At 40.2% G+C, this 21380-nt stretch overlaps 1 protein-coding gene across 2 annotated transcripts in view; it reads right to left on the reverse strand.

The window, feature by feature from the left end:
* Positions 1-19444, reverse strand: part of FMN1 (formin 1) — a 342380-nt gene extending 322936 nt beyond the window's left edge. Inside the window, exons 1-2 of one of the 2 annotated variants that reach the window (XM_054565623.1) lie at positions 17593-19444; positions 15829-15851 (exon numbers count right to left, since the gene is read on the reverse strand). In XM_054565623.1, coding sequence (XP_054421598.1) covers positions 15829-15851; positions 17593-19444 — 1875 coding nt within the window. Of the gene's footprint in view, positions 1-15828; positions 15852-17592 lie in introns of those variants that run through there. The other variant, XM_054565622.1, reaches the window with a different exon arrangement.
* Positions 19445-21380: the final 1936 nt, after the last annotated feature.

Genomic DNA, 21380 nt, shown 5'->3' on the forward strand with positions numbered 1-21380 from the left:
AATTTATTCTAAGTTATTCATTTTACCAATGAGTAAATAGAAATTCAGGTATATTACCAACTATATTTAATTATCATATAAGGCTATTAAACTTAACAGAATCTTTATCACAATTTATTTAATAAGCATATAATTTTTTAATTTATATTACAAAACTTTACCTTTTATTCCAAATTGATCATGAGCCTAAATAATTATATTTCTTTAGAATAGAGTTGCTTTATCCCCTTGAATTTAGATGCTAATGATGTTAATTATTAATGGAAATACAAAAGCCATCAAGCAATTGCTTATTGTGGAAATTTCAAGGGCTCCAAAGTAAATACCAAAGTAGCTACTGTAACTCAAAGTTATTGAAAATTCAGACAAGCCTCTTGTTAGCTTCAGATTGGTAGTGGGAACAGTATAGGGAACAAAGAGTCAAAATTGAAGTTAGAAGATCTGGAGTATTCTATCACTAAACAGTTACAACACATTAGATGGAGTCTCATTTTCATTACCTGTACAATGAAGACACTGGGCCCAAGGATCCCTCCCAGCTTTCATATTTTATAATCACTGTAAAAAGAGACAAATATCAACTAAGTCATATGCTCCCATGTGGGGTTTGCAGAACAGCTGCCACATGGGCTTTTAAAAAAGAAATTTAAAAAATTTAAAATGCCTTGAAGGTGTATGTTTCCAGACTTAACTTTCCTGAGGGAAAAGTTAATATATATATATATTTAAATATATATTTACTTAAATATATATATAAATATATATATTAAAATATATATATATTTAAGTATGTCAACATATTTCATCTCTCTAGGCAGAGTATACTTCTTTCATTTTTTTTCAGGATTAAAAACAAATCCTGGTAGTGCCTCTAGCAGCAATGCACCCGCAAGAAAGGCAATGAGTAATAAAGAAAAATAACACTTATTTTGTCCCTATGCAGCTGTCTACCTCTGGGAAAAAGAACCAATGTACCTGCTTAACCTCTTTAAACTGAGGGTGGGAACCACATTTAATAATATGCTCCACTGTAGATAATGGGTAATTAAAAACTCTTCTCAAAATTAGAGTTTAATAATATAGTTATAACTACATATGGTGCCAGGTGGGTACTGGAAATATCAGGGGAACACTTTGTAAAATACATGATTGTTTAACCACTAGGCTGTACACCTGAAACTAATACAAAATAATATTGACCATCAACTGAAAAAAAATTTAATAATTTTTTTTAAAGAAAGAAATTTGAAGCCCAGAGAATTAAAGTACTTTCTCCAAGGTCAAAAAAATTAGTTTATCTTGAACTAATTTTAGAGGATACATCAAAGAGAAAACACAGCAAGCAGGACAGAGTAATTTGACTTTCAGCCCCATTTTGAAGAGGGCTGATCTTACAAAGAAAGCTCTGGAACTGGTTCACTCACCCATCCAGTATACATTTACTAGTTGAGTGTCTCACACTGTGATAAATGCCAGAGGCACACAGTAAACATGTTATGATTGGTGTACCCAGGGGCTCATAATCTAATTAGCGTCAGGGCCTTGCATGTAAACAATGTGACAATGCCAAGTGTTTTAAAATGGAAGAAGCACAAAGCACTATCTGGAATATGTAAGAGGAAATGCTTAACTCTAACCAAGAATATTAATGGAAAGATGACATTTGTGCTAGGTCTTCACTGATGAGTAGTTTATCATGGAAATGGCACATGCATAGGCACAGAAACAAAGAAAGGAAAGAAGAAAAAGAAGAAAAGATATTTTTAAATAAATTTAAAATCGTTTTTCCATTCTGATATGTATGAAATAGGATCTTATTTTAATTGTCATTTCCCTAACTGCTTGTGAGGCTAAGCATATTTTCACATATTCATCCTTCAGACTTTCTCTTAAGTGAACTATCATCTATCCTCATTTTGTCCTCTTGGGTAGTTTGCCTTTTATTTATTAGTTTTTATGAATTTGTTATATATTTTGGATGCTATTTATTTGTTAGTCATAAGTACTGCAAGTATCTTCTCCCAGCTTTTCTTATGACTTTTTGAAATATCATTTGTTACAGTTAAATGAGTTTAATTTAATTTCATTTTAATTTTATATTATTTTAATATAGACAAATTCACCAAAAATTTTCTTTATTGTTTGTGCTTTTAAGAAACCCTTTCCTAAGACTTCCATATTTTCTGCTAAATGCTATAAAGTTTTGCTTTTCGCATTTCAATTCTAGGTCCACCTGAAATAGATTTCGTGCAGGGCATGAGGTAGCTCCAACTTTATTTTTTTTTCTTTCCATATGGATAATCCATTGTTCCAGCATTATAAATGCATAATTTATCCTTTCCCAGTCTTTGTAACATCAGGTGTTGCAGGTAGAATTCCCTGGGAAATAGACTGAGAAGAATTTTCCATGCAGAAGGTCTAGTGGAGAGAATGGGGGAGGCAGGACTGGGCCGGTGCAGATGCAGCCACAGCAGAGGCCTCAGCTGGTCACACAGGGAGCTCTGAAGCCGGCGTGGTCCTTCAGAGTTGTCCTGTGCAAGGCAACAGGACCGAGCTCTTGTACTCTCACGCACGGACCAGCCCTCGGAGAGGGCTGCGCTTGAGGAGCACGTGGAATCTCGGCCGATGGCAGTTCCAGGGTGAGGGCGGGCAGTGGCGCTGGGGGACCACTCAGCTGTGAGCCATGAGCGACACTCCCAGCAGCAGCTGAGGGAACCAGGGCCTTGATCTTAATACAGGAGTCTGGGTGGCACACAGAGCATCCACCACACAGCCTTTGTCCGTATCCCTTTCCCAGTTCTACCGGCTCACGATTCTTTTGGACTCTTTTTCCTATGAAATAATTTCTGGATGTGTATCCATCCTGGTCCCCTGCATGTAATCCAATTTGTCAATAGTCAAATATGTACCCATAGTCACATCCAAAACCCCACATTTATCAGCCTGTATAGAGTACAGTAGCACATTTTTGCCCTTGATATGAATATCTATTACTAATGTAGTCCGGCGTTTGTTTTAACCAGTCACATGACCCAACTGGCTCAAAATCAATATGTTGTCAACTAAAGCCAAAACCAAAGTCTCCTATGTCCTTTACTTGTAAGTGGATATTTCACGCTAAATGCAGGATGTTTCCAGTATCCCCTTGACTTCAATCTTGTTCCATTTAGCTAAGGAAGGATTTAACAAGCTTTGATTCCATCACCTAACACTTCTTTCTCCATCTCAGGTTTTCTACAAAGCTGACCAAGAACACCAGGTTGAAAAGAAAAAATCTGAACAGGACAGGGAGCAGTGAGGAGTCTTGTGACATGCAAACGACATCTTTCTACATTTTGGCACAGATCCATTAATCAACACTCTAAGCGTGACAGTTTGCCTGGCTGCAGACCCTGTGTGTTTTCACATAGCAGTTTCTTCCCAGTCACTTGGGCAGGAACCTCAGAGTGACCCCTGACTCTATTTTCTGCCTTAACTGTAGATCCAATCAAATTCACCTAGTTTTGAATCCACAGTTTTGGAACTTACTCCTTACTACTACCAGCACAAGACTATTACAGACCTGTTGGATCCTTACCCCTGTTTGCAATTTATCACGTTCCCGCTATTGCCAAAGCTATTTGCCTTGGAATAGAAAGCTAATAGTTATTACCCTTTAGTGGTTCCCCACCTGGAAGAGATGACAGTAAATAGTGCCCCCAGGGGAGCAGCAAATGAATGCAGTTTCTCAGGAGGTAGCCTGCAGTGAACATCCATTTAGAACATCCATGGGCCTCTTTGGCAAACAGACTATTGGGCTCACTAAGGATAACTGAAAGGCAACAGCTCTCCTTGAGGCTGCCATTTGTAATCATAAAAACAATTCCTCATATTTGTCATGCGCTTTCATGTATGCTGTCTCATTTCGTTCTCACAGCAACTCTGAGTGATGTGATTAACTCGTTGTTTAGTGCAAGAGTTGCATCTTACTCACAGAAACATAGATAGTAATTGATAGAAATAGGATTTAAAAGTAGGTTTCCTGATTTCAAGGCCTGGGTAGGGGTGGGGGTTGCTTCATCCTCAACCCAGCTCAGCTGAACAGTTGTGTGAATTATGGTCTATTTATCATGGAAAGGAAAAAGCCAGAGGAAGGCAGAGGCATTCTGACAGGACAGCCTCCAAATTTCTAAAGGGAAAATACTGCCCAAAAGACATAAGGAAGTGATTTTTCTCCAATAACACAGAAGCTAGGATTCAACAGGTTCCATAGATGAGGAGCAAATGTTTTCCTGGATTCAGGCTCTTCGTAAGATTAGTCATAACTTATCATATGATTTTTCAATATATTTGCTATTAAAGGAATTAGAAAGATAGCAACAAAATAGTAAGTGCTGCTCTTTAAAATACAGCCGCAGATGTGTGATTGTAGTATCCTAATGACTTATTAGATGAAATTCTGTAACTCCACCAATAGTTGCTGATAACATAAAACTGGCTCTAAAAGCTATATACTGAAAGCCTAATGGATGTTCAAATACAATTTGGAGAAGTAGCATCTTTGGAGAAGCAGCAGCAGGCACTTGGAAGGTGTCGATCGTTATCCGAAGACATCTGTATTGAAGCCAGAATGTTAATATTATGATTAATGGTTACAGCAATAAATATCAGGCAGGAAAACAGCATTCTACTTTCAAGAATAGTACTTTACCTTCCCGAAGTAATGCAATGTACAATGTCAGTAGGATAATAAAACAAATAATAAACAAACTTCACAGCAACAAATGTGATCACAGCAACAAATATCAGGCAGGAAAACAGCATTCTACCTTCAAGAATAGCACTCTACTTCCCGTATTAATGCAGTGTACAATGTCAGTAGGATAATAAAACAAATAATAAACTTTTCATGTTTACAGATACATAAGTCTAAGTGGGAATTCAATTGCTTCTCAATGATAGCTCATCTATGTCATTTCCCTTTAATAAAACATTTACACATACAAGATTGTGAATTCATTTAACATAGCTACCATTTGCATAATAATTCATGTTTTCATGTTGGCCTTCACTAACACGGTTAAAGACGGACAGCTCAGCCACACTCCCAGAAATTCTGATTCAGTAAGTCTGGAGAATGGAGTCCAAGAAACAGAATTTTAACAAGTCTCTCGTTGTGGCTAATGACACTGCTTGTCTAGGGAACCGCACTCTCTGATAACCAAAGAGGTATCAGTGGATGGGTCAGTGTGCTTTGATGACAGCACACTGACCCATCCACTAGTTAAAATTTCCTATAATCACATCTCATTTTCCATGGTGAATCTCTTATGTACAATAAACAAAAATACATTCAACAATTAGCTATTGGGCCAGCATTCATATAATATATGCTCTAGGCTACATCTAATGTGATGCTAAATATTAGAGATACAAAGATACATAAAGCTTAGTCTCTGCTTTCATAAAGTTTATATTTAGACAGAAAGGTAAGCAAATAATTATGGCATAATGTGATAGTACTTAAAATTCTATGAAAGTAGCATGAAATTGTTCATTCTACAACAAGGAAAATCAGAAGACTTTATCATTGTGATAACATTTAGGACTTCTAATTTTATCTTGAAATAATTTTAGACTTACAGAAATGTTGAAAAATAGTTTCTTATATCCTTCCCATTTTGCATAACTAAGGTTAGGATGAATTTTGAAGGATGCATAGGAATTTATCAAGGTATCTCACATAAAGGAATAAAGTATGAATAAAACCATCAAATTATAAAATACTACTAATGATAGCTAAACATTTTTGCAGAACTATGTGATAGACACTGTGCCAAGTTTTTTAAATATCCTTACAACGCCGTGCCAAGCCTTTTAATCCTTACAACAACACATAAGTATTTAAAGTATTATCTACTATACAGACACTATTTTCACTCTCCTTTATAGACTAAGGCAGTTGCTAATCTTCTGGTAGGTAGCAGAGCTGGGATCTGACACTGAAGTGTTCTGCTTTCGCACACACACTCTCAACCAGTATATTATGATTAATGATCCAGAAATGGAGAACAGTCCATTATATATACACATTAGGTTACATTAGGGAAGGCTGTGGGGACAGGGTTCTGACAGTGGAAGCAGAAGATAAGACCAGAAAGGGACTGGAGAGCCCTAAATAATGGAAGGATACTGTGATAGGCAGACTTCTAAGATAGCCCTTTAGACTCCTGTGTCTTGAAAGCAGAACTTGTAAATATGATGGCATTATCACTCCCATGATCCAGTTACATTATATGGCAATGGCAAAGGCAAAGGAATTCTGCAGACGGAATTGAAGTCCCTGGTGTTCTCTCACTACTCCATTGGTTTGGGGTGTCAAATTCTCATGCCATTATATTGGCCTATATATCATTTACCTGGCCTTGATTTCTGCTTCCACTCTTAGAACCCTGTCCTATACTCATTCTGTGAGGATCCTGCTCTGCTAGGTAATAATAGGAGTTTTACTGGCAAATTAACACAATGAGTTTTGTGCATAGCTTTGGGAGTCAATCACATGGTCCCAACTTGTGTTTGCATTATACACAGATATTTTCACAACAGTGCTTTTACAGGGAAGGCAGACTTCAATGGTGGGCACCAGGCATTTAGTAGGTAGACCTTGCAGGACACCTTGCATCAGCCTGGAAGAGTCACAAGTACCTGTCCAGTCTTCTAGTCCCCAATGTGTTGGTCATAAACGGTACCTTGGTGCAAATAAGCTGGACTTTGATCATGCATAATATAACATGGTTAATCTGTGACCAGCAAAATACATAGAATGGTAAGCTGCCTCTGGTTTCCCTTTCAAGTTTGATCACTTGACTATTCACCTCAGTGACTGCTGTTGACAATAAAGTTAAGTCTCGTCTTAAGATTAAAAATAGCTTGTTCATTAAAAATTGATATGTTGTAAAATTATTCCAGTTAAAAGAACAGTTTCTTTGTTCACAAAAAAATGTGACTTTGAGAACCCAAGTTCCATTAAATTTCAGTCCTGTCCTCCGAATATATTCAGATTCCTTTAGAAATCTGAATTAAAGTATTCCTTTTAATACTTTTAAGGTTAGTTAAAGAATAAAGCATTATCTATCAAGATAGGATGATGGTAATCACATAATATGGTATGAAATCAATTTCATTCTGTTTAACATAGGATAAAAGGGGGGAATCATCCCTGTTATCAGTTTGCAGACCAAGTTTTCTTAGTATTCATTCACCCACCTATACACTCATTCAATGAAACAGTCACTGAATACGTGGCAGAACATGTAATGAACCTGACTCCAGGTAAATAATGATGAACATGACACTGTTATCTTCTTTGAGGAGGTCTTTTTGAAACATTAAAATAAGAAAACATCTGTTTCAATTCTGATATATTCTATCACCAGCAGAAACAGGTTCCAAATGAGGACAAGACACCAAGAACATGGCAGGGATAAACCCACATCACTCTGCTATGGCACATCAACTAAAGCCATACCATTCTGTTTAACTACTCCTAGGACACTCTGTCCCTCACAGTCACTGCCTTGTCACTTGTAAATTGGAGGGTGGTTTTTAATTAAAGTCAACAACCATAATATTTAATTAAATCAATACATATTGACTACCTTGTGACATAATATTCAAGGAACTGCAAATCATCCATTTAAGTATAAGATAGAGTCCTACATTCAAAAGCTTGATATGAATTTGATATTGACACAGAAAACAATGAAAGAATATTATAAAATATGTATACTAGTATAATAAGATGCAAATAATTGATGTCCAAAACCTCCTGTCTTCACACACACACACAAAATGATAGAGATATCAGAATGGACAAAACTACTATTTGTTGAAGAAATTAAAAAAGCTGCCCTGGCGAGGTGGCTCAGTTGGTTGGAATGTTGTGCCGTGCGGTAAAATGTTATGGGTTCAATCCCCAGTCAGGACACATACATACCTAAGTTGTGGGTTCAATCTCTGGTCAGGGCATGTATGGGGGGCAACGAACCAATGCTTCTCTTACATCAATGTTTCTCCCCCCCCTTTTCTCTCTCTCTAAAATTAATAAATACATATGCAGGTGAGGTGTCAAAAAAAAAAAAGAAATCGGAAAAGTTCTGTAGATGAAAGAGGTGATTTCAGGTGGTTCGGAAACAATTGGTAAGAAGAAAGGAGATTTGGTTTTTCTTTTGCTATAACACTCTTTAACTTATGATTTCATAATGGAATGACATTAGTATCAAAAATGCAGTTGTAATTTCTTTTTACTTACTTCAATTCAAAAATAAAACACCCTGACTAAATTCAAAAGCTACTGAGTGAGCCAGTTTTAAGTTAAACTCTGTAAAGAGTGCATCAGAGATATCAGATAGATCACTATTGCCAAGTTTTTTATAAATCAGGTAGAAAATCAACACTAACCTAAAGAAAACAATAAGATCAAAATATGCTATATAAGTGACTTAAAAATAGAAATAAATGTAGCCACTTTAACTGAGAGCAAATCAAGAAATGCACATAGAATAACCAGTTGTGAACTATTTGTAGCGTTTGAACCAGTTGTAGCATCATATCGTCACTGAAAAACACCAAAAAGAGTTAATTATTAAAATCCTTTCTCCCTCCTGAGCCAACAATGCTCTGTAATTATAATAAAGCTAATATTTTCTAATGTTTTATGAAGTATTTTCATTAACATTACAAGGGGGACACAAAACACCCCAGATTTTATTTATAAAAAATTGTGTATTTATTCTTACATTTAAACTTCAGTCACCTTCAAAGTACTCTCTATGTAATGCAATAAACCTATCAAGATGTTTTTTCCACTGCTCAAGTCACTTTTTGAACTTGTCAACTTAGATGGCTTTTAGTGCTTCTGCCATTTTTTGTTTCACCTCTTCCACATCTCCACATCGGGAAAACATTTCCCTTTGAGGACTTCTTTCATCCAGTGAAAGTGGAAAAAAAAAATTGCTCGAGGCCAGGTGGGGTGAATAGGGAGGGTAGGGCAAGGGAATCATGCCATTTTTGGTCAAAAACTGCTGAACACTCAGATTGGTGAGGGTAGGTGTGGGCTTGTAAATCACCCATCATAAAATGGGCAAGCACATTGAAAGAGTCTTTCAAAAAAAAATTCTCTGATGCCAAACGCAGCCTCTCACAACAACGCCAGCTGGTACACCGATACAGCTGGGTTCTGGGAACACTCACCTAGTAGGGGAAGCCTGTATTACAAGAGGCCCCACCCTCCAGAAGATAATTCTGGTTTATTTTGGGTCCTCTCTTGTATGTTACATGATTCTCAAACGAACCCTATGAATTAGATATTATTTTTCCCAGCAAATGCAGCCAGGGGAGTAGCAACAAGGTACAAAATCACTATGTCTCTGGCTCTACCAGTGTTGGTACTCCCCTCCCTCTACACATTTCTCTGAATCATTCTAGGAATCACTTGGGCTCATGGATGCAATCCTCCCATTATCACTGCTGTTCTCTCCTGCTCTGTTTAACATGCCTCTTCATGCTGCTAGAATTGTCACCAGGGCAGCTGCAGCTAGGACGCCAGATGGGTTTCCACGGCACTGCTGCCTCACCTCTCCCACTTGTCCACTTCTCCTCAGTGTGAGCTAAAGGCTGGTTCATTCCACTAGGTTCCCGGCCACACTGCCCCCGCTTCAACAGCACCTCGAGTGGGGACTCTTCCACCACAGGTTTGTCTACTGTTATGCAGGCTCTGTCTTCAATCACTTAAGGAAATTCCAGTATAATTACTCTGTAACTTTTCGCAGTGCTTTTTTTCTTCATGGAAGTCTTCCCTCCCTACCACCCAGCCGAATCCCTGAGAACGGAGTCAGCAAAAAGCCTGGAGGGCACCCATCATGCTGTTTCTAGTGCTGCTCCTCCCCCATGGGGCGGGCACCTGCTCATGTGCCTCAAATCCTGCTTTCCTTAGGATGAGCTCGGCCCTGTGACAATCCTCTGAGCACTGCAGCACACAGCTCGTGACAGGTCTAACCATGTAATTATCCAGACATGCCGAGACCCATGTCTGAACCCAGGGAGACTACATTTAGGCTCCAGCCACATATGTTAATTACTCTCTCTACAACTGCTCTGGGCAAACCCAGAAACCAACAGCTGTAATCAGTCACAGGATTATTTTTGGGCTCTCCCCCCAAATGCAAAATCTTAAATCATAATTTTAGCCCTGGCTCGTGTGGCTCAGTGGATTGAGCACCAGCCTGTGAACCAAAGAGTCACAGATTCGATTCTCAGTATAGGGCACATGCCTGGTTCTCCGGTCAGGTCCCCATGTTGGGGTGTGTGAGAGGCAACAGGTCAATGTATCTCTCACACATGGATGTATCTCTTACACATTGATGTTTCTCTCCCTCTTTTTCCCTCTCTTCCCCTCTCTCTAAAAAGAGATAAAATCTTAAAGCTCCTCCCAGAAAATTTTTTTTTAACTTAGACTTAAATAAAAAACTTGTATCATAACACTTTAGAAAAAATTACGTGAAGCCTGGGTGATCCAATTTACTGCCTTATTGTGAATACAACCGTGTCACACAAAACCTGAATCACAAAAACCTGAAACTCAATGTCTGCAGCCCTCACTCACTGGCTTGGTAGGAAGTTAGGCCTTTTCTCTGGCTCTTCCTCCCCAGTCATGCCCTCCAGTGGGGCCCACAAGGTTATGGGGTTGGGGGCCTGCTGTCTTCTCCCGCTTGGGCTCTGTTACTCTGTCACTCAGCTGCCCTTGGGCTGCTGACAACCTCTTCCAGACCACTGTGACTGGGACTTTGCTCTGCCTCTGGTCAGAAAGTTTCTGCTCCTCTAAAGCAGCTCTTCCACTTGCAAAGCTACGGGCTTCTGAGGACAAAGTTATTCCTTCCCTTCATGCCAAGGCCTCTCCCGCTAGAGTTTGAGAAAAATATCTCTATCCAGATTTTTGGTCCTGACCTGTTCTCTCATGATACTTTTCCTCCCATTGTCCATTGCCCCTCCCTATTTTTTAGTGTCTTTCAAGGACCCCACAGGGCCCTCTGTCTCCTATACATGCCTGAATCCTAATCTGATCTAGTCTCAAGTTCTTACCTATAAGGCACGGGCCACAGGGAAAGCTTCTGGTCCCATGCACTGGAGCAATGCATGACTGTGAAAAAGCTCCCAAGATTTTCTGTGAGAGTGAAGAGACTCTGGAACATGAGATGGAAGGCAGCTGAGCTTCCAGGACCCTCAAAGGAACTCTAGTGGGGGATGGTCTGGCCTGACAGCACAGCCCAGAGGCCACAAAAATGTACTAAATAGCATAGGTGATTCTGATTTAAGAACTAACAGGAATTACGATCCTTATAAGAGATCAGGAAGCAGATGAAGTAAGATAGGCAGTAAAGGTCATTTATCTGATGAAAACTATCAAGAGGCAGGAAGCAGGCCCAGAGTTGGTGTCTATTGTTTTCAAAAAGCACCCTCTCCCACAAGAATCCATGAAGGATAAAACAAAGTATACACCTTCGATATTCGGTACTTTGCTTCATCAATTTGATAAAATGCATGTAATCCAATTATAACCTTTAAAGTTTGTCTCTTTTTTGTGTGTCCCAACCAATGACGCTATGAGGCAGAACAGTTGAGTCATGTGAAAATACAGGGCGGGGCAAAAGTACGTTTAAAGGTGTTTGTATGGAAAATAATACAATAGTTCATAAATAATAATATAAGAATAAACTGTGTTTAATGTACTCACAACTGTAAACCTATTTTTGCCACACCTTGTACATACTCAATAAATATTTCATCAAAATTTAATCTCTATTTATTTAAAAAAATTGTCTTCTCTTTTAGATTCTTTTAGTGGCTGTTACTTTTAATCGTAGTGTTAATTCTGCCATGTCTATATTTCTTCAGAATAGATGGACGTGTTTGGCCTAGGACCACAGACTGCCACCCTTGCTTTAAATCTTGTACTCGGAATCCAAGACTAGAAATGAGGCAAATGGAAAACAATTCAATAGACGGTGCTATGCTCAATACATGACTGGTTACTAACCCAGGAAAAAATTCATTTATGTAAAGCTGGTTTGGGATTTTTAAAGATCAGATCTTGGTTATGGTCCTGGCCTTTAAAACATATTCTCTTTTGAAAAACAAAATCTGAATGAGAGAAACACTTTATTTCATATGGAACTTAAAATACAAATTGTTGATTGGTAGAAAATCTATTTCATATTTCAGATGCAAATTAGTTATTCTTAATTTGATATAATTTGGGAAGATATTTTTCAATTCTTTTCGTGTTTTGCATGAAAAGCAGCCAAGCACAATGTGTGGTCAATCATTGACAAATATGAGAGCTTTGTATTTAAAAGCCAGATAAATTTTTCTGAATTCACAGACTGAAAATTGTACCACAAGATCTTCCAATTCTTTCACTTCCTCTATTTGTGAACTTTAAACAATAAGACAATTGACCTAATTAAATTGAGAGGTAGAAAGGTCATACAGCAAAGGAATGAAACGGTGCAATAATTATTTATTATCAAGATAACCAGTATTCTATAACAAAATATATACTACACACACACACACACACACACACACACACACACACACACACACACCCTCCTTTGCCTTATTGCTCGTTTAAAATACCATTCTATCTTTCTACACTTCTTAGTCCTCATGGCTCAATCTATCTGCATCATCTTATCTCTCACTTGCCCCTCCAGATCTACTCTCCACCCTTCTCCACATGCTCTTGGGTCCAGAAGGCTGACCTTACAGATCACATCTACCAACATCCTTACATTTTGCCTTCTGGTTGCTTCAGTTAGAAGAGGTTTCCAGGCAGAAGATCAAAGAAAAGTGCAGCCAGGATATTTATTCCTACAGCTTCCTCCCTGCCAAGTACCCCTACCACAGGCCACTGTTCCTGCCACATGGTCCTTTACATTCAGCTCCCCTATCTGGGCTTCCAGTGACCTCTGCTCCCCTTGTACCTTATTCCTTCAGGCCTGGGGATGTTGGTTTAATCCAGGAACCTTTCCAAAGTGCCTTTTCCTAGTTTCTGGATAATGCTCTCTTCTCACCCAGTTGGATGTCCCTGACTAGCCCTTTTGGAGCACTGCTTTTGCAGCTCTCCAGCAACCTGAATTTGCCGTCCTAACAAAGCTGCAGTCTGAATGCTGAACCTTTGCCTCATTAAAGGACATGGTGGACACACAAAAAAGTGTGGTTTAGCTGCAATTCTACCATATATGCACATACACACAACCACTTTGGTTGTATTTTTTCTTTAAAAAGTAGTTAAAATTGCTCTTTAAAAATTCACCACAACCAGTGAGACAACATACACATAAAGAAAAGAACTTAATGTTCTTCCCCAGCGCTTCTGGAGCCTTCCCCTTCACTTCATTCCCCACCTCACCCTACCTTGCCCCTAAACAAAGAACGTGAAGAGCCTGGCCAGTGTTTTTCCTTTTTTATTATCATTTATTTATTTTTAGAGAGAGAGGAAGGGAGAAAGAGAGGAAGAAAAACATTGATGTGCAAGAGATACATTGATCGGTTGTCTCTCAAACGCCCCCAACTGGGGACCTGGCCCACAACCCAGGCATGTGCCCTGACTGGGAATCGAACCAGTGACTTTTTGGTTCACAGGACAAGCCACACCAGCCAAGGTACTCCAGTCTTTTTCTATTCATGTTTTCATGATATTCAAAGCCCTACCAAACACATATACTCATACATGGAGAAGGATGATACTGTCTTTACAAAAACCAAGAGAGTACTATGCCTTACTTTGCAACTTGCTAGATATAGTTCTAGTTCACTACCTTGAATAGCCTCATAATATTATAGAAAATAAATATAATTTAACCATTTTTCTACTGATGGACATTCAAAATTTTTCCAGCTATTTTTGGCACTACAAACAATGCTGCAGTAAATACCTTATGCATATAATCTTACTACTCCACTTATTTATGCAAGCTAAATTCATAAAAGTAGGGTTGCTAAGTCAAAGTTACATGTATTTTCAATTACCAGCCTTTTACTTTCTTAAAAGTACATAGCAATGTATTTTGTGTCAATTTAATTCTTACATTTGTTTTATATGGGTATAGGATGGCATATGCAACTGTTGAATATTATTTTCCTTCTTAACATTAATTACAGATAATTTTCTACATACGTTCTGCAGTAATCTTTCTACATATTTTCTGTAATCATCTTAAATGGCTGCATATCTCCATTACTGTTGTAAACTTTCTTTAAAATTTTATTGGAATTGCATCAAACCTCAGTATTAATGTAGGAAGAAATTACATCTACTTCTTATAATTTATATCCAGAGAGAGATCAAAGTTTTGACAGCAGCATTAGATATAATAAAATCTATTACAATTATGATTCTCAACCCTCAATCCATTGACATTAACTGTATCTTTTCATGGGCACAAGAACTGGTCAAATGATTCATAACATCAGGGAGAATTAGGCCTGAGGCATATATTTCCATCACCACCTCAGTGACTTCAATCAAAGGAAAAGATCACAAGATTGCTGAGGAGCACACGGAAACACTGGGCATTTTCCTGAGCATGGTGAGCCAAGTTCATGTGATTCTTCTGGCATTAAAAGGGTCTCCTGAAGATCAAAGGTAAAGGAAATCATCAAAACAGAAAGCAATGCCAGCCCCAAAGCCGCTGCTATGCAGGCTTGCCCAACTAGAGTCCCTCAAGGTTTGAGAAAATACCACATTGCACGAAAGCTTGGGAACATTCTACAGCAGTTTCCATCCCCAAAATAAAAGACTATGAAACCAATTCCAAGGCAGGGGAGGGGTAAGGAGGCAAGGAAGTGGATGATGAGAAGACAGATCTGGCCGCTATTCATTGTTAGTATATTCTCTATTTGATCCTGTCACCACCTGACAAGAAATTCCTGTACGTACTCCTTGGAATGAAAACTTAGAAAAACTACAAAGCCAATAGGATGTGGACCAAGAGCCTCTGTGATACCTTTATGCTTTTGCCTTTGTGGGTGGTGGTGTTGGCTTTAACGTTTTGGTCCTGTGAGGAGAAGTAGACTCCACTCTTTCCTGGGAATTACTACTTATCCATAACATTTAAGAATCTTCCAAACGGAAATGGATCTGATCACTTTTGCCAGACTTAATCTCTTACTCGAGCAGTTAAGGGGAGTGTTCAATAATGTTAACACATCACTTCAATAAAATAGCTGCATGTTATTTCCACAGGAAATAAATGTCCACAGACCATAAACTCAACCTGGTAATAGTTGACATGGGAGAAAGGAGGAGGTGGGTCCAGACAAAGAGCCATTGTGCAGTGACAATGAATTATAGACCAGTCCCCTGGAGGGATGAGGTTGGGGGAGAAATAAAGTGAAAGACAAAGGCAGCTGGAAGCAGGAAAATTCTCCCTGCTTGGACCCACCAGAGCAGAAAGTCACTGACGGATCCAGAACACGAAGAGGACTCAGCTACAGAAAACAGGGATAAAGGGAGGAAAGGGAACAAGAACACAGGAAACAGATCAGAAATACTCTCTGGAGAACTCCCTCCTTTCATGGTTTTCAAAGGAGAGCCAAGATAAGAGATCAAGTTTGGATGTCCTAGGGAAAGATCCCAGCAAAAGGAAAAGTTACCTGTGCCCGAAAAAATGGTTGCTTCACGCTCCTGTTCTCCTTTCCCTTTCCAACTCCTTTTATAAAGTTAAAGCACAGGCAGTCTTCCTGCCAAGGAATCCCTCTGATTTTAATGACTGGCTCCTGAAAGGGCTACTGATGATTCCAGTGGAAGGTCTGGGACCGAAGCAAAGGGAATGGCTGTGAGCAATTGTATGGAGAAACCAAGGGAAAAGGTGACCATCCATTGAACTTGCCCTTCAGTGCGCTCAAGGTCAGCCACCTAGAAACTGAATGTCCTCTGTGTACCTGCCTTGACCCAGATATGACAGAGCTTTTATAATATTTTTATATAGAAAAAGGACGACAAAATAAAAAGATAATTCTAAATCAGGGGAAAAAAGATTTCCTGAAGCTGAATTTACTTACTGTACAGTTTCTGGATGAGGGGCACACATAATCCTAGAATTTGGCGTGATTTCTAAAAAGACTTTTCAGAGTGAAGGTGACCATTCCACACCCATGTCTCCAAAAGTTTCCCACCTAACAGTTATGGAAAGCTTCCTTTCCAAGTATTTCAAAGTATCCATAGGGCAAAAGAATTTTCATTACTAGGGTTTAAGGATATATGCCATAAAATCTATAAGTCTATGACTTTCTTGGTGATGCAGATAGGTTATATTATGAAAGAAGCAAGTCTTATCAAACCCAGATCAATATATTGCTAAAATAAGATGAAACCATTCACCACATGTTAAAAAGAGCCACCCTCTAGACCAATGATTTAGAGAAATATATAAAATGTCAAGAATTCAAAATGGACAGAAAGCTTCTGAAGTATTTCTTTCCTAGATACGTATTTTTATCTCAAAAATTGTCATGATGTTTGCTCTAACCTTTAAGACACCATATATTGTATTACAAACTATTCCCTAGACAAAGCATTGACCATATGCTGTTAAAGGGCTGCTGAAAAAGAATCTGTTACTTACACAATGGCATACAAGACCCTGAGCATCTGGCCACATTGGCCTGGAAAATGTAATGAATACAGGAGTGGCACTTCTTCTACACTCTTTTCTTTGGTCTTATTGAACCCACCTACAGAACTCCCTTAAATATGTTCATGTACAATTTTAAATCACATTAAGCGCACAAGCCAGATTATCTCTTTAGCATCTTTTGCATAAGAACTGATGTTATACCACTGGCAGTACTAACCTATAAATAAGTTATAACTTCAGAGTAAACCTTACTTTATGCTCCTTTAGGAAATTCAAAAACAAAGTAGAAGAAAATCTGAACTAAGTCTCCTCAATTAGACTAAATTAATCTCTCCTCTAGTAAAAACAACAAAAAAAAGTTTTTGGCATAAAACCATGACGTTGCAAAGGTGATTACTAAAAACAAAAACAAATAACATAAATCTCTAACAACAGACAGAAGCCAACACACAGTGTGCTTTTGCTCTTTTGCCTGGAGAACCCTAGCAAGCTCAAGCCACTCCATCAGCATAAGCAGCAAGGTTTAGGTCAAATGGCCAATTACCCAGCGTTTGCATCCAAGGCAGCTACAAGTTGCTACTTCTCTCTGCCCGTTCGCTCCTGTTTCCTTTGAGAGTCCTGTGTTAAGCAACCACGGAGGCAGGCTTAGCATATACCCTCCAAAATAAAGTAAGATAAAGACATGTAAAAAGTATTGCTTCTGGGAGCAGTTACACCCCTGACTCTACAAGTCACCACCATCCTCACAATCTCAACACTCCCCTTTACCACTCCCAGTTTCCTTGCTATAAGGAGAACTGACTAACAGGCTCAGGAATTTTGGTTCATTGTTAATTAACCAGTCTCTGAATAGTACAAGGAGTTTGTAAATCACCAAAACGACAGATATAAAGCATCTTAAACAGGGACTAACCTGGAGGTGACTGGCGCTGAGGCTGAGCTGTGATCTTCCCGGACCCCAAGCTCTTTTCCAAAGGTTCCCCAGGCACCAACCGAGGTTGGTCTGCTCTGAGGAAGGCCGAGCTGGCTCCTTTGGTCTCCGTGACCTTCGCAGAGGATGATGGCTCCAAGGTGTCAGCAGAGGTGGACCCAGAGAAGGTACCACTCTTTCTAGCAGGAGAGTCATCAAGAGTGGCTTCCCTCTCGCCAGGCAGCCGAAGGATCCTGTGATGCTGCTGAGGACTGGGGAGCCTTGGAGATAGAGGTGAGGGAACAGGTGACATCCGTTTGTTTATGCCAGACTGAGAGGATGAATTATTAAATACCATGCCCAGAGCTGCCAGTGCTGGAGGAGACAGCCTCTTCTCATCACCTCCGCCCTGTGAAGAGTCAGGGCCGGCCCTGTGGGGCAAATCCCGAAACAAGGTGTGGCGGCCACTCAGAGACAGCTCTGCTCCCTTCTTGCTTCTGGTGTCTGGGAGGGTGTGGGTGGCCGTAGTGCTGAGGGGCAAGCCCAGTCTCTTCCCCTGAGTGGCTTCAACTAAATTTTCGCTCTCTATCACCTTCAGGAGGACCTTGTTCACAGCCCCCTCAGTGCTGGCTGGAGGATATTCCCTGGCCAGTGACTGCAATGATCTGTCCCCTCGCTGCTCCTTGCTCCGCTGCTTGGAAATGTGAGCCCCAGCCTTGGCTCCTGGGAGGCTAAGCAAGTCTGCACTGGGTATGAACTCAGCTTGGGCTGCTGGACAAAAAGCAATCCTTCCTTCACCCTCAGGATGCGCTTTAACTACTCTCTGCACCTGAGCAGACAGATCCTGGACTTTGGCCACCACTTTGGAAACAGGTTTCTTCTTGTGAGCCTGCTGAGCAGACTTCTCCCTCCGGGCCCTCTCTGCATGTGGGTGTTTCTCAGGGTCCTCGTGACTTCCCGAGAAACGTATTTGCTGACGTGCCAGCCTGCGAGGTGCCCTCTGTAGCCCCCCAGCAGCTCTATCCGCTGGCTCTGTGGAGCTGCAGGCAGGTGGCAACCCTCCTCTTCCAAGCTCAGCATCCTCAGAAGTCGTCCCGAAGCTCCCGAAGCCAGGGTCAGGGTCCAGAGTCCTGGGGATCTCTGGGGGGCAGCTTTCTGTCCTCCGCCGTGAAGAGGTAAGCGGCCTTCTTGGGATCAAGTTGCCTTTCTCCTCTAGAAGCAAAAGATTAGGCCTTGCTCGGGAAAGAGGAACAGAGTTGCTAGAACAGACGTGGTCCCTCCCTGTCTGCGGAGCCGATTCCTGGCCCCCACGTCCTTTCCGTCTTGTCCCCTTCTGTGGGGGCACCTCCACGCCCTCTCTGCTTCCACCAAACCTCCGGGGCTTTTTGTTCCCATGCGTGCTCCTCTTACTGAGACAGCCCACGAGGGGCTCCCCCTGCCAGTCGCCAGCACTCTGGAAACCATCGTCCTCGGGGGCCAGGCTCACCGACAGCTCCAGCAGCTTCCCCTCCTGGTTCCCCATCGTGATCCCCAGGATGTGGTCTGAGCTTAGAAGATTGGCCAGCAGTCTTTCCCTCTCCGCTGTGAGTTTGTATAGCTCAGTGAGAATGTCTTTTGTGGGAGTCTGCTTGAAAAATATGTCTCCTGGATGTTCATTCGGCTGCAGGCTAAGGCTGGTGATGTCTGACCCCTCCCTGACTTGGTAGCAGTTATGAAACCCTTTATTGAATCTGTCTAGAGTTACGGTGCCCTTGTACGAAAATCCTCTGACTTCCCCCCTTGGAAGATAGAAGCTGATGTGGCAGAGTTCAGTAATGGGCTTACACAATTGGAGGGTAGAGTGAGTGCCTTCCATTATGCCTACCTAATTATTCATGCCTCAGAGATGCTGGTCTGTGGTCAGGCTTCCCAGGCTCCGGTGCTGGGGCATGTGATGGTGGCTACGCAGAGAGAGCAGCTGACAGTCATCTCCAGCAATGAGACTGCCTGAGGAACAGGGGAAGAAAGTAGCTTGTCTAACAGGGTGGATAAATCGCACACCAACATAAATCAAAGCATCACCATCACTTAGCCTTCCTCTCTGGCTGACCTCCACCAAGTCAAGGCATCAGCCAGGAGGTGGACTGCAGCCTCTTTCCACTCCCACCCCTCCCTTGACCAGTAGACCTTCTCTGTAGCTGAGAGATGAGCAAGTGCTCTAATTTTAGCCCCAAGACAAAAGTGCCTTCTTCCCATCTGGGAACTCACTGTATAGAGAAGGTCTCTCCACTCCTCTAGGCTTCAGTTTACGTTCTTCTATAAAACAGAACTTATATACCTCCCAGAAATCTTAAGGCAAGGGAACTTTGAGATCCTTACAAAACATAGCCATTTTGATAACTTGTGTTTGGAATATCACTTTGCAAAAATTAGTCAAGCCTTTTCACTCTCCAAAAAAGCATCTTTTAAGATTTGACATTATCTACTTAACTTAGAGTAGGGGAAAGATATTCAGCCACCAATTTAGAGTCTCTTCTGAAAGCAACTCATATATTTTGCAAAAGAGCTAAAAGTAAAAAATTTAAAGTTTAAAATTTAAATAAGAAATTCAAGGGTTTTTTTCATACTTCTTGCCTATTTAAGGCCAAATGGAATGTCAAGAAAAAGCAAAAATCTGTAAGCCACTGCTGGCCTTGTATGAATTTTCCAGTGTCTTCCTCATCAGAGTGGCTGAAACATCACAAACAGTAAAGGTGGCTGCTCCCTCCTGTAATTTGAGGTATCTCAGGAATATCTCTGTGGCTAACATCTCTATACACAAGCACAGAGCTTGGAATTCTATATGACAACGCTTCATTTCTTTAATTAAGGCATTGCTCAATTTTCAAGACTTCCATGCTTAAGAGAAATCCCTCTGGGAAGGGAAACACAAAAATCATTATTAACCACTGATATCGTCAATGAGTGATTTTTGTCAGATCTTTTCTAACTGGTTGTAAAGAGTAAAAAGCTACACAAAAATACCTCTTAAGGAGACAAAGAGAAAAAGGCAGAGTTTAGTAATAGAAACTCCTTGAGGAAGACAGATGAAGAAGAGTGATAAAATGAAGGTTTAAGAAAATGTAGATATCTGGTCAACCTGGAGTTGCCAGGTAGGCTCAGAGTACTCACAGAAAAAGAAGTAAAATGATATTTTTAAAGTACTGAAGGAAAAGACCCGTTAACCCAGAATTTTATATCCAGCCTTCAAGAATAAAGGTGAGTCCTGACCAGTGTGGCTCAGTTGTTGGGCATCATTCCTCACAGCAAAAGGTCATAGGTTTGATTCCCATTCAGGGCACATGCCTGGGTTGTGGGCCTGGTCCCCAGCTGGGGTACGTGTGGGAGGTGTTCCTATCACACATAGGTGTTTCCCTCTCTTTCTCCCTACGTACTCCCTCTCTCTAAAAATAAATAAATAAAATCATTTTAAAAAATAAAGATAAAATAAAGATATTTTCAGATAAAGGAAATGTAAGAGAACTAGTTGTAAGCAGACCTGCTGTAAAAGAATTTCTAAAGAAAGCTCTTCAGATAATGAAAATGATACCAGAAGGAAACTTGTAATATCAAGAATGAAGGAAGAGCAACAGAAATGGTAACTATCTAAGTAATATTATTTCTTCCTGAGCTCTTTAAAAGATGTTTGACAATTAAATGCAAAAAATAATAGTGTTTGATGGGGTTGCAATGTATGTACATATAATATACAAGATAACAACAACAAAAAAGTAAGTGGGAAAAGGGACCTATAAGTTGGTAAAGCGTAGTAG

Source organism: Pteronotus mesoamericanus, unplaced genomic scaffold (assembly GCF_021234165.1).
Source record: "Pteronotus mesoamericanus isolate MK-2021 breed Mesoamerican mustached bat unplaced genomic scaffold, CSHL_Meso_final contig_164, whole genome shotgun sequence".
Lineage (NCBI taxonomy): Eukaryota > Metazoa > Chordata > Mammalia > Chiroptera > Mormoopidae > Pteronotus > Pteronotus mesoamericanus.